General features: G+C 26.8%; 1 protein-coding gene across 1 annotated transcript; it reads left to right on the forward strand.

Moving 5' to 3' along the window:
* Positions 1–11,561: 11,561 nt before the first annotated feature.
* LOC113863068 (calmodulin-binding protein 25) lies at positions 11,562–12,680 on the forward strand. Its single transcript, XM_027496468.1, has one exon. The coding sequence runs from the start codon at positions 11,680–11,682 to the stop codon at positions 12,394–12,396; it is 717 nt and encodes a 238-aa protein (XP_027352269.1). The 5' UTR covers positions 11,562–11,679; the 3' UTR covers positions 12,397–12,680.
* Positions 12,681–13,450: the final 770 nt, after the last annotated feature.

The following is a 13,450-nucleotide window of genomic DNA, read 5'->3' on the forward strand; positions in this document are numbered from 1 at the left end:
TTTGGGGGGTCATCCTTTTTTATTGTCGAGTGTTTGGCTCAACTTTAACTATTGGGCTGTATAATTGAATATTGAATCAATACCAAAATGCCCATTATTTCCAAATGGACCAAAACTAAAACTGTTAGTATTTAAAAAGTGATTGATTAGAACGTTTTTCGAAATGAAATATGTTTCTGACAAAAAAGAAGAAGAAGAAGAAGAAGAAATGACATATGTTCATGACCCAAAAACAACAAAAAATTGAAATGAAATACGTTTCAATGAATTTTTTCTTAATAAAGTCAATTAAATCATCAAATTTTAACAATGATCAAGTTGCGTAGATTCGGATTAATAACAAAAAAGTAGTCAATTCAGCTCTGCCCAATTCAAGAAGCTTAAAAAAAACACCCAACTCACTTCCTATGGTATCTGTAATTTTTACCCAAGTTACCTTTATGGATTTAAATTTATTATAAACTACTTAACATATATTCTACGTCAGTTTATCTTTTAAATAACTATATTTGTATTATTCTATGTTTTAATATTGGAGAATAGATATTTTTCTTTTTATTTGATTATTTACTTCAATTTTCTGTCCTATAAAAAATCAAACTATACAAATTGAAATCGTGAATATAAAGTGTAATAGAATGAAATTTTATACGATGAAATAATAAATATTTAAAACTTTTATCTGAGACTAAGATTGCCTATTCTATTTGACATATGGCTAATATTGTAAAATATCACTTTAAAAACATTAAAATATCAAACTTAAGCAACACAATAATATACAATATGTCAAAATAGGAAAACATTTTACCAACAATATAAAAAAAAATATTTATTAACATCAAGTATCAAACTTTCATATCTACATTATTTAATAAATTTTTATAAAATATAAAATTCAACTGTTAATTTAAATATTTTTATTAAATAAATCAATTTTATAAAATTTTATATAAAAATAAAATTAATAGACACTTCATTGTATTACTTTATTTTAATGATAATATATTTTTATAACATAAAAATTATATATCAAATTTTATATATCATACTTATAAACATCTAAATTATATAAAATTTAATATATATATATATATATATATATAATTATAAAATAATATAAAATATTAAATAGTTTAATTCATGACTCTTATATGTTATAAAAAGTTATTAAACAGTAAAATATGTTGCCTTTCTCTGTGAAACAATATCCTGTAACACATATGTTTAACTTGTCCAGCTAATTTTGTTCCAAAAACCTACCCAGTTGATTTATCTTGTTCTAGTTTTAATTTACCATTAAATCCAATTATGTACCCAAAAAGTGAGGACAAGAAGATTCCATTTTAAAAAAAATCTTGATGGAAAAGAAACCAGATTTTGAGGATGAAAGCTACTGGTTCCCACTTTGCTTTGCTTTTTGTTCTTTGTTTGTATTTATATATATACATATATCCCTTCCTTCATCCGAACGCATACCATATTATGATTATATTGTCCTTTTGATCTTCACCCAATTAGCTTTTATCCAAATAAAAAGAAAAGCAACCTTTTGATAGCTTGTATCCTTTCATCTTTTCTCAAACTCTTGCTTTCAATTTTCTTTCTTATACAGGACCAGCCACAAATACCACACAGGAAGAGTATATAATATAATTTCTTTTGTCTAGTAAATTATACCCTTTTCTGAATTTGTGATTTTCTATAATTTTGAATAGTCATCGATCTATCAAACCTGGGTTACAGTTTGAAGTAGGACCAGGTTGGGTGCAGATATTGTGTAGTCAATATGAATAATTACTACTCTCCTTTGAGACTGTTCCAAATGAAAGAAACTGGTAATTTCTTCATATACCTCCTTTCTGAAATATTAATTTCAGAAGGTGGTTTATGATTTTTTAAAAATTATTTTTTTGAAAGAGTATTTGATATATTTTAAAATCAATTTTTCAGAAGATAAAAAAGGTCATACAATTAAAAGAAAAAAATGTGAAAAGAAATTTCAAAAAGCAACAGCAACTTTTGGTTTTATCAAGCCATCAAAAAGACTAATTAATACAAAAGAGAATGAGGAAATTTCTTTGGTGGATGCTTAGCTCATACAGTAAACATTATTGTCAGTGTAGCTTCTGCGATCTGTGTCATTATCAAGGCGTTATGCAGGGATGCCTTTGACTCTCTTTTTAGGGTTTGACATTACCCAAATTTCTACTGATTAAACAATCACACTCTCATGAACCAATCCCATAAATATACAATTTATGGAAGCGTTTGAAAAGAAGGGTACTAAATAAGAAAAAAACTCTCTTTCCATAGGAGTAAACTTTCAAGAAAATATATTTAAATTAATTACTTAAAGATATTCATGACATTAATTATAATTAAATGGTCCATTAAGAGTTGTAGATTAATTTAATATTTAAAACAACAATTTAATTTGATTATATATCTCGGTAGATTGATATAAGTATTATTTAAAGAAAACATCAATTGAATGACTAATTTAATATTATATATATTTTGGTAGATTAAAACTAGTATTTAGTCAACTTTTATACACATTCGTTAGCTTACGCTGAAGATTTTGTTTGAACTAGTTTCGGTGGAGAACTGCCGGATGAACACCATCTAATTGAAAAAAAAATGTATATTTTATTTCAAGATGATCAAATATGAAGTTCTAGATAAGCAAATTGCTTACATAGTGCCAAAAATTTTAAAGGCGATCAATTATTTTTTATTATTATCATTAAAAAAACGAGTTACTTTGACCGAATCAAATATGTTTAACTAATAAGATCCTTATACCTAAGTTCATGTGCATGTGGCTTATAAGTACTTAATTCTAAAATAAGCGTTCAATTTGATGTTAGATTTCAAGTCTTTGTATTTGTTTTATAACCAACAAACAAAACACAAAATAGTTGTTTTTAAAAGCATGTAATAAACATGTGGTAAATATCCATCTACGACCAAAACATACACTAAGGAATTTAAGATAAAACCTAGGACACTGGGTCTTTCTTAAAGTTTCTTTTGATAAAAAAATTTATGATTAGAAATGAAGATTTCAAATGAACCTATTTCACCCTTATGAATGAACCTAATCACTAATGATATATGTTAATTAACTAACGACAAATCTAGTTGCACAATTATTTTCAATCATAGAGATACATGGTTAAGCAAAATTATGTGAAACAGTGTTGATTCAACCTAGTTAAGAAATTAACCAACCCCTCTATTGTCGATTTGCATATTTCCAAACCCAAATAAGAAAAGAATTAATTAAGCTTCTCCAATCTGTGTTAAGAATAAGACATGTATCAACAGGTCAAGCCAAGGCATGTCATCCACGTTAGAACAGCTAGCTAGAGTGAATGGATATATGGAGGATGAGAAACACTCATTTTTCCTATCTTTGTCATGACTTCAATGAAGTGGACATGGTTAGTAACGTCCAAACAGAGACTAAGATAACTCTCAAACGTGGCTCCATGGCGTTTACAGCAAGGAGAGAAGGGGGACATGACCACATGGCTGGGTTTCCTATAAGTGCTTCCCAAAAGTGTTATATTTTAATGCCGTGTTTGTCTCGGGTTCTTCCTTTGTTTTGTTCTATGGTTGTTATCAAGTCAATGCTGACCCACAGAAATCTTATGATCTATACCCGGTTTTAATTTTATAATTTGTTTCTTTCCCACTTGCCATTTCAGAAATTATATTTTCAAAAAATTGGTTCTATTAAAATTTGGTCAATCCGATTAAAAAAATTAAAATTTGTTATTTAGTTGACTCAACATTGGATTCTTTGTATATATAAACTTGTATAAATCATTGATATTTCATATATTTGTCACATTTTTATTATTTATTGAATAAAACTTTGAGATAAATAACTTAATTTCAACAAGCATGAAATTATAAATATTAGTTTTTTGTTTGGTTAAGAAAATGAAAAATAAAATTGACTAATTAAATTAAGACGACCAAATATTTTGATGATAAAAACTTAAGTTCAATTATTTTTGGATAATTTTTTAGTTTATAATATATGTAATTTTGATCTTTCAATTTTTTGAAATAGTTATTTTTTTTAACCCTCGAACTAAGTTTTTTTATTTTTAAAATTAATTAAATTTAATAGATTTATTGATTTTATATTTTTTAATACTCTTAAACTATTTTTTAAAATATTTCAAATATTAAATTTAGAAAAATTTGATAATATTTAAAAGAATTTATAAAACATAACTTGATGGAAATTTTTTAAATTTTTTATTTTGATAAATCTTAATGTGTAGATAAAAATATTTAAAAAAACTCATTTTACGTAATTTAAAAATAGAAAGATAATTTACTAAAAAAAACTAGAAAAGCTAAAATGGTTTGTAATCTAAACTACTGTACGTCACCGTATGATAATGCCACGGAATATGATGACGTCAGAGTCGCACTTATTGCGCCCGTTTCTTTGTTGCCACGCTATATAATTTTTATTTTATTTTTTGTTTTCTTCTAGAAATCGTGCCTTACAAATTACAATTTAATATTTGGCTTTGCAACACTTTTTAAAGTTCATTTTAGTTAATTTATTTTTAAAACAATTGTTTATTTTTATCAACATTTAGAAAAGCATTTTAAAAAATAATTGAGTATTTTAAAATAATAGTTTAAATTTAATACCCGTTAATTTTATATAATTTCGTCGTATTAAAACACAATATATATATATATATATATATATATATATTAATAACATCTTATTCTTTTTAATGTATTTAGATAAAACAATGTATCAATATATTTTTTTTCATACATTGTTTACATAACTTATATGAATTCTACCTTTTCTTTTCGTATTTACACTTTAATTTCAATTACTTTGGATAATATGTGGTAATACACTGCTAAAAATTATACCTTAAAATTATTCGCCAAGCTTTATTAACTGTTCATGTTTTGGATATTGAATTCTTGATAGGCTTCTCCAAATTGAATGGAGAAGGTAAATAGTCTACAAAAATGTTTAAATTGGTTCTGATCAAAGTAAGAAGTAAAATTATACAAAACCACCATAAATTTATAATTTTGATAAATAAAAATACTTCTACTTTTTATTTCATCACAATTAATTTTAAAATTCTAACTCCTGTAATATAATCTCGTTCATTAACTAAAGTTTAATTTATATTAACGATACGTAAATCTGAATCCTTAATCAGCAATCAATTTAGGAAATTAATTAATATATATTTTTTATTATCATATTATTTCAATTTCTCAATTTAGTAAAAAATAAATATATGATTTTCCCATCTAAAAACCAAAAAATTAATGTTTATTCAAGTTAGTTGGTTCTGTGTTTTTAAACTTTAAATATAAAATTAAAATGAAACTAAATTAATTTTAAAATACTTAACTTAACTTAACTTTATAATAACTTCAAATTAAGAAGAAGAAATGCAAATGAGAAAGAAGATAAACAGTGTGTAGAAAAATAAACGTAAAAGAAGAATTAATATGGTTTAAACAAACAATCATATTTAAATAATATTTAAAAAGTTAGAAAATGAAATTAATTTTTTAAATTAAAAAAAGTAAAGCAAATTGAAAGAGGATACATATAATTTAACTTTGCCGCTCACAGTATTCATATTGAGCTTGAACAAAATTGTTTTCAAATAAATAAATTTTAACACATTATAACTTTCTAACGAGAGAGAATGACATTTTATTTCTATATAATATTTGTTATTGCTAACAAAAAATAATGAAAATGTATCGAGGTTATTTTCTTTAATATGTTAGGGTTTGATATTTGATTAATGTGGTAGTTGTGGATGGAGTAAGGAGCATACTATACAGTGAAGTGGTTCTTCTTCAACGCTTAATCGCAAGGTCGATGGAGCAATCGACAACCAAAGAATAAGGGAGGGTGTGTTTGTGAATTCCATTGATTTGGCACATGTCGTTTCATACCTGATACCACCACGGAAATTTGATGCGAAATAAAATCAACAAAATAAAAACGTGTTCTCGAAGAGGGACTCCTCCAAAGGAAGCATTCAGATGTTGGATTTCAAGGTAACTTGGTCACTTTCAGGGTCCTCTTCCTTTCAATTTGGGGCAAACATTACATTCACATTGTTGCTTTGATCTTCCTACAAGTAGATAACCAAACCCATAATTTAACCCTCTTTGATTGGGGAGTAATTTTGCCAAGAGAAATGTAAACGAGAGAGGGAGCAGAAGAGATGGATAGCAAAGAAACAGAGTCCCATTTGCTCCCATTAAAGAAGCATTGTGCGTGTGGACCCCTCACACTTTTTCACTCCCATTACTCTCTATATTACTACTGTCTCTGTCTGCTTCGAGGAGGGAATCCCATTGCTCCTTTAATAATTGTTCGTCTTTGGGCTTCATCTCACTTTTCTCCTTGTCTGTTCATACATTGTAAAACACTATTAAACTTCTTTTTTAAAAACTTACAAGATAGAGTCTGCTTAGAAGCATTTGCCCCACATTCATTAGCCATTAGCCATATTTTTAACACCGATTTGGAGTTATTCTGCTCAAGTACGAACGCTTAATAGGTAATGATATTACATGGATACAGCTCTTAATTGGGACTCTCTTTCACGTGCCCATTGTCCACTAATCAGTATATTATTTTTACATTTTTTTTTATAATAATAACCTTTTTTAATTTTTTATATCATATTATTAATTTTATCATTTTTCATTTAATTATAAAAAACATTACCCTATTTGAATTGGTATTACGCACCTTTTAGAACCCTCTAATGGTACATTTTATAAAATGATTTTTAATTTTTATTATATTTTTAATGCATAGAGTTAGTGAGACCTGAAGTTAAAATTAAGAAAAACAAATGCTAATAATAATAAAATAATAACAACAACAAAAAGAGAATAAAATTGTAATGTTATAATAAATATAGATAAGTCTAATGCAGTTGCTTTTTGTTTATGAAATTACCACTAAATGATAGTTATATTAATTTTTGAAATTAAAAAAAATAAAAACAAAAAACTTATATTCATTAATTTTAAAAATTAAAAAAAGTTAATTTTTAAAAAATAAATAATAATAATAATTTAAAAAATAATTTAAACATGACTCTATGAATATTTAGTAAACAGTAAAATAAATAAAAGCGTAAATTTACAAGTTTGGGAATGGAAAATATTTGGTCAGACTATATTAGAAAAAACTATATTTACTTTAGTAATTTCTTCCTTATGATCTTAGAAAATGGATTAATGTATGGCTGTTGACTACAAATATCTTAACATATTAAAATAAAAAGTTGCCGATTAAGTATGTCAATGTGAAGAAAAAAAATGCAGCCCTATTATAATATATATTTTCCACTATATGATAATGATATCCACAATATATAATTTTTTTCCTTTTAATTATTTTAAAAAATAAAAATTATGATTTTGAGAATAATTTTAAAAATAATCAATTTTTTGTAATTTAAAAAATTAAATATAAACTTAACAAATTTTTAATATATGTTTAAGCACACATATATTAGATTTTGATTATTAGATTTTAATATAAATAGTTAAAATAAAAATATACAAGTTAGGTAATTTTTTAAAAAATTATATAATTTTTTAAGTCATTATATTTTTATTTAGAGTAAAATATTTATTTAAATAAGAAATTAAAAATAAAAAAACATTGTAAAAAATAATTTATTTTATGTCTATTCATCACACTAAAATATAGTCCTTTAGATGTGCAAAGATTTGAGTAGCTATGTGTATAAAGTGAAAGTTTATAAAATTGTAAATATAAAAATTTATAATTTTGTTTATATAAAAATTGTAAATAAAAGAGTTTGTAGTTTTATCTAATTAGAAATTCTAAAATAATTATATTAAAAATTTGTAAAGGTAAGTATAAGATATTGAAACATGTTAAAAGTTGTTTTTTTCATATTACTTTTTATTTCATATGATTACTTATTTATAGAGAATTTAGATGACTCTATTTTTTCTCTCAAGAGTAGTGTTAGAACTTATGATTTATTTTGATGATTACATTTAAGTGCAGTATTGGTTAAAGATGATAAAAATTAAATGAAAAATAGTTAAAGAAAATGATTCTTTTAATAAGTGGAAGAAAAATCATGTTAGATGATAAATTTTATAGGGAGGATTGTAAGAAAACTAAGAGGATTAAAAGAAAAGTTGTTGACCAAGTAAAAAACTGTGATAATTTAGATGAAGAGAAAATTAGTTGAGTTAGAATGAGTTATTCATCTAAGTCACATATAGAAAGTCTAAACGAAAAATATAGAAAAAATTATAAAATAAGATAATTTATTTTATATTTACTCACCAAAATAACTTGTAGTTTATTAAAACTATATTTAGATTTTATGTTTAAGAAGAAAAGGAAAAAGAAGGAAGAAGTTACTGAGTTTAACGTTAGTTAAGAAAGGAAGAGTTAAATGATTTTTCTAACTTCAAAACTATTTTAATGTTGATTTTTTGAGTTTCTTTGTTGGATTTTTCTTTTTCACTCTCTCATCAAGATAAGATTTTATTTGTTTAAAATATTAGTTTGTAAAGTGAATTTTTTTTTTAAAAATAAAATTTAATTTATTATATTTATTAAAAATAAAAATATGAATAGAAAATACAAAAGATAATAATATTATTTACATAATTAAATTTCATTACTCCTTTTTTTTACTGTTAAACATTTGAATAGATTGGTTTAACTCTCATTTTTCATGTATTTTTCTTCTTTCCTTTCTTTTTCTGTGCCTTTTTTTCCTCTCTTTTTCTTTCAAATTTTTTCTTCCAAAAGTTATAAATGAAAGAGTTTGTAATTTTATTTAATAAAAAATTTAAATAATAAATTTGTTTCAGAATTTCTTAAATATAGGTAAAAGTGTTAAATCACATTAAAATTTGTATGATTTTTTTTTACTCTTATTTTCTCTTTTTTCATGTTGATGTTGTTCTAGAATAGTTAATTTAGATGGCTTAACTCCCTCCCTCTAACGTTACCTTTTAAAATTTTTAACCTTAACTATTCATGTATATTTTAGATTTATTATTTTCTTTTATATAAAAAGCTGATTTAATATATATTTTAATGAAAGAATTTTTATTTTTTTACGAAAGGATGAAAAAAAATTAATTATTAAATTTTATCACAAATAATCAAGAGAATTACTTTAATTAATAACTTTTCATAAACATTGAATTTCGTCTATTGAGTTATTAAATTAAAAAAATTTCTTAAATAAATAAGTTTTAAAAAAATTGTACAGATTAAAACTGAATAATAATTCATTAAACAACTTTATATTAATATATAATATAATTTTAAAAGTATAAGTAAATATTGGTTATAAAATTATATATCATGAACATTTAATTTATTTAAAATTTGACATGCAGGATTACACAAAAATATGTAACTTCATTTAATGATTAAATTAAAAGAATTTAATACTGATAAAAATAAAGAGTTCCTCTTGTTTAGTCAACACTCAACACAGTGTTTCACTCCTTGGCATAAAAAAAAAATAATAATATATAAAAATTATAATATTATTTACTTATAAATAGTTATATTAATAAAAATTCATAACTTTTTTAAAATTAATTTACAATTTTTTTATCTTATATTTTAATTATTAGACATTATAAAAAATTTATATTAGAAGTACATAAAAATTAAACTTAAATAAATATAATATAGCACATAAATTTTAAAACATTTGTTAACCAATATATTAAGGTTGTAGTTAAACAATAATAAAAAATAAAAATAAAAATAAAAATATGATAAACATATATTTATAATATTTATAAAAAGACACTAATTAATATATTCAAAATAAATGATAAAAAATATTTTACATGTAAAACTTAAAAGGGGTGATCGAAAATCGAGTTTACGCGTGAAGGAACGCGGCTTGACCGTCAACAATGTCAAAATTTCAACACTCTGCACTGCTCATACGCCCAAGCAGCGCAGCTACCTCTCACTGCCACACTAATTTCTCTCTTTCATTCACTGCTATTACTACAATCCCTTATCCATATTCTATAGTAACTGTAATTACTTCTTTTTTTATTTTTTATTTTTTATTCTTCTTTTATAGTTAAATTTCAAAAACCAATAATTCATATTTTTGTAGCTTTGAAAAATAACACTACTTAAGTAACATTATAAATAAATAACAAATAAGTCATTTTTGTTAATTATTGAAAGGGCTTAAAATAATTTGAATCTTTCTGATGAATGCAATAAAATAAAATTTAAAATATTTAATACTTATTAAATACTTTAACTATTTCAAATATAATTAATATATGACCATTCTAATTTTTAAAATACTTTTATTTCTTATATTACATTTTAATTTTCGTAAATAATATTGAACAATATTTAAAAACAAATTATTAAACAAGTGTATAAGTAGTGTTAAACAAATTATTAAACAAATTATTAAACATGCTCTACTGAGGGTTGTCTAAGTCTTGTAAAAAATATGTATAAATTATAATTTGTTTCATTATGTTATGATTAATATATTAAATATGATTATGACATATTTTAATTTTTAAAAAAACAAAACATTTTTAAAGATTTTCTATTTTAATTAAAAAAGGAAAAAATATAGATAGACTAATTATTTTGATATTTTATATGTTTTTTAAACTAATTCAATTCAACCACGTGTATTATGATTGAAATTAAATCATATAGTTGTGGATGAACAAGGATGGCCTTACAAGATAAGGTTCAGAGGAACTAAATCCAGATGCCTTCAAACGTATTAATCGAAAGTTGATTTACAAAAAATATCTTCTAAAGAGAAACTGTATTTACTTCGATAACATTGACATCTAAATGACTTAGTCCTGATTAATAATGATTATCGACTAAGAGATTCCTAAAAAAGATAAAAATATACAGTTATATTATGATTGAAATTTGAAAAGTACATCAAGTGTGCTACTCCTGCAATCTATTTTTATTTTCTTTTATCTCATTAATTATATAAATAAAAATATCAATTTCATTAATTATTATTTTTATTAAATTATCACTGTTATACTTGTTAAAGTGATTATAGGAGTTAACATAATTAACTTTAAAAATATTTTAACTGTTTTATTAAAAAACAGAATATCTACTATAATAAATATTTAAAATTTTATTATTATTATTATATTACATGTTTAAATAGTTATTGTTGATAAATTTTGTGTTCAAAGTTTACAAAATGTAATATTTTTAATGAAAGCTTGTACTATTGTATCACTTTTTATGTGTTAACAAAATAATAAAGGAATGAAGGGCATAACGTTAATAAAGAGATAAACCATGGTTAAGTTAAATTAAAGTTGGAGTCCGCCAAGTTTAGCATCAGCATCAGCTGAGCTCACATCCCCGTACGGACAAGATGACGCGTGTCTTCTCGTCCCCCGAACAACGCGCTTTCTATCTCTCACCGCCCTATTTATCACCCTCTCTCTTGTTCCTTTTTCTTCCCATTTCACTTCCTCTTCCCCCGTCTCTGCTTCTCTTCATCACTCACAGTACTGCTATCATCAACACTCCCTTTTGATATATTCATTACACTCTCACTATTATTTCAAACACTGATTTACATGGCTTCGCCAGAAAACTTAGCTACCATTGAACCCTGGATGCCTCGTCCCGCAGTAACTGATTCATGGCTAGCCGAGTACATAGCTCGCGATGCTGACACGTTAACCAAGGCTCTTCAGAAATCCTTCTGCGCTGCTGAGGATAACGTCTCCCCGTTTCTCGTCAAGCCCTTCACCGACGCTGCTGCTGCGACTACTCCCACGGTTTCCAGTCTCTCTGGCTCTGATCAGGAATCCGCGCCGAGACGGCGCGGCGCGGTGCCTGCGTCGGGGAAGATTTCAAAGAGGAAGTCGCGCGCGTCAAAGAGGTCGCAGACGACCTTCATCACGGCGGACCCGGCGAACTTCCGGCAGATGGTGCAGCAGGTGACCGGGGTGAGGTTTGGGGGCGCGGGGGTGCCAATGACGCCGGCGGTAGTGAAGCCAGAGCCTCAGAGGGCGGTGGGAATCGGCGGAGGGAGGTTGCCGGCGGGGGCGGGGGCGGGGTGTCTGCCGACGCTGGACACGTCAGCCTTATTGTTGGAGCATCACCAGCAGGTTGTGGTGGGGCCAAATTCGGTGGCTGCTGGGTCTGGTGGGCTTTCTGGGCCGGGCCCACTCCCTTTCGCCCAATCTCTCGGGGGCCTAGACGCTCACGCTGCTTCCTTTGCTTCTGCGGGTTTAGATTTTGACACTTTCTCCAGCTTTCCTACTCTGGAGTCGTGGAAAGTCATGTGAGAGATGAGATTCTCCCCAATTTTTCTTTTTTCCCTTTCCCCCCCCTCTCGTGGGTTCAGGAAGTTATCATCTTCTAGTGGAGGTTCATATCAGGGTAGCTAGGATCTGTATGTAAATTTGGGAAGGGAGTGGATATGGGTGTAGTATCTTTTTTTTCTGTGTAATTTTATGTTACATATTATGAGGGGTGTATTGGTGATATGGTAACTTTGTTTATTTTAATTAACCTAATTAATGCAATTCCAAGTTTATGTATCAGCAATGTGGTTTGCATCTTTTTGTTACTTAACCGAAACAACATTTTGCTTGAGCTAATGTGTCGGATTTTATCTTAAAAAATATTTTGAACCCTGAAAGAAGAAAGATTTGGGAATTATGGATAGATATTTAATTGAATGTGGTATGCGATTCCATGTGCAGCGTGTCAACATTGTTTTGCTACCTGTCCATGTATTGGTCTAAGGACTCTGACTCAGTCTTGGAAGTTTCAGGGAAAGGGGGGGCTTCGTGTGTGAAGTTTGAACGCAACTTGATTGCTTTTGGGTCAATTTGGGTGGTGAGCCAAGTTATTTCCTTGTAGTGGCTACATGCTGTGTTAAGTTAAAATCTGTGTTCCGTGGCTGCTTCTCCCTCCCCTGCAACGGGGTGGTCCAGGTGTTAAAAAGCACCGGGGCGCGCTTTTATGGTTTAAGATAATATAAGCATATCTTTCACTTTCATTGAAAGAGTGTCTAGGCCACTGTAGGCCAAGATTCGTTTTTGCATTTTGTTTTTGGGTTTTTCCCCTTTATTTTCACTTGCATTTTTGAAAACCATGTCTATTTCTGTTTAATCATTTCCGTAGCTTTCATGTCACCGAATCCTTTAGTCAATATCAATTTTAGAAAACCAAAGCTTCGGCATCAAAACCTCCATTTTAAACCAAATTTGCATGTTTGTGGCACTTGTGTCATTGCTGAGTCCCCCTAATTTTGATCGGTAGGTTATCCGTTTCTTTTCGGCTTTGACTGTTTCTTTCTATCTTTGCAAGAAATGGAGGAAAAAAAAAATTAAG

The sequence above is a fragment of the Abrus precatorius genome, unplaced genomic scaffold, assembly GCF_003935025.1.
Source record: "Abrus precatorius isolate BTA unplaced genomic scaffold, Abrus_2018 Scaffold3, whole genome shotgun sequence".
Taxonomy (NCBI): domain Eukaryota; kingdom Viridiplantae; phylum Streptophyta; class Magnoliopsida; order Fabales; family Fabaceae; genus Abrus; species Abrus precatorius.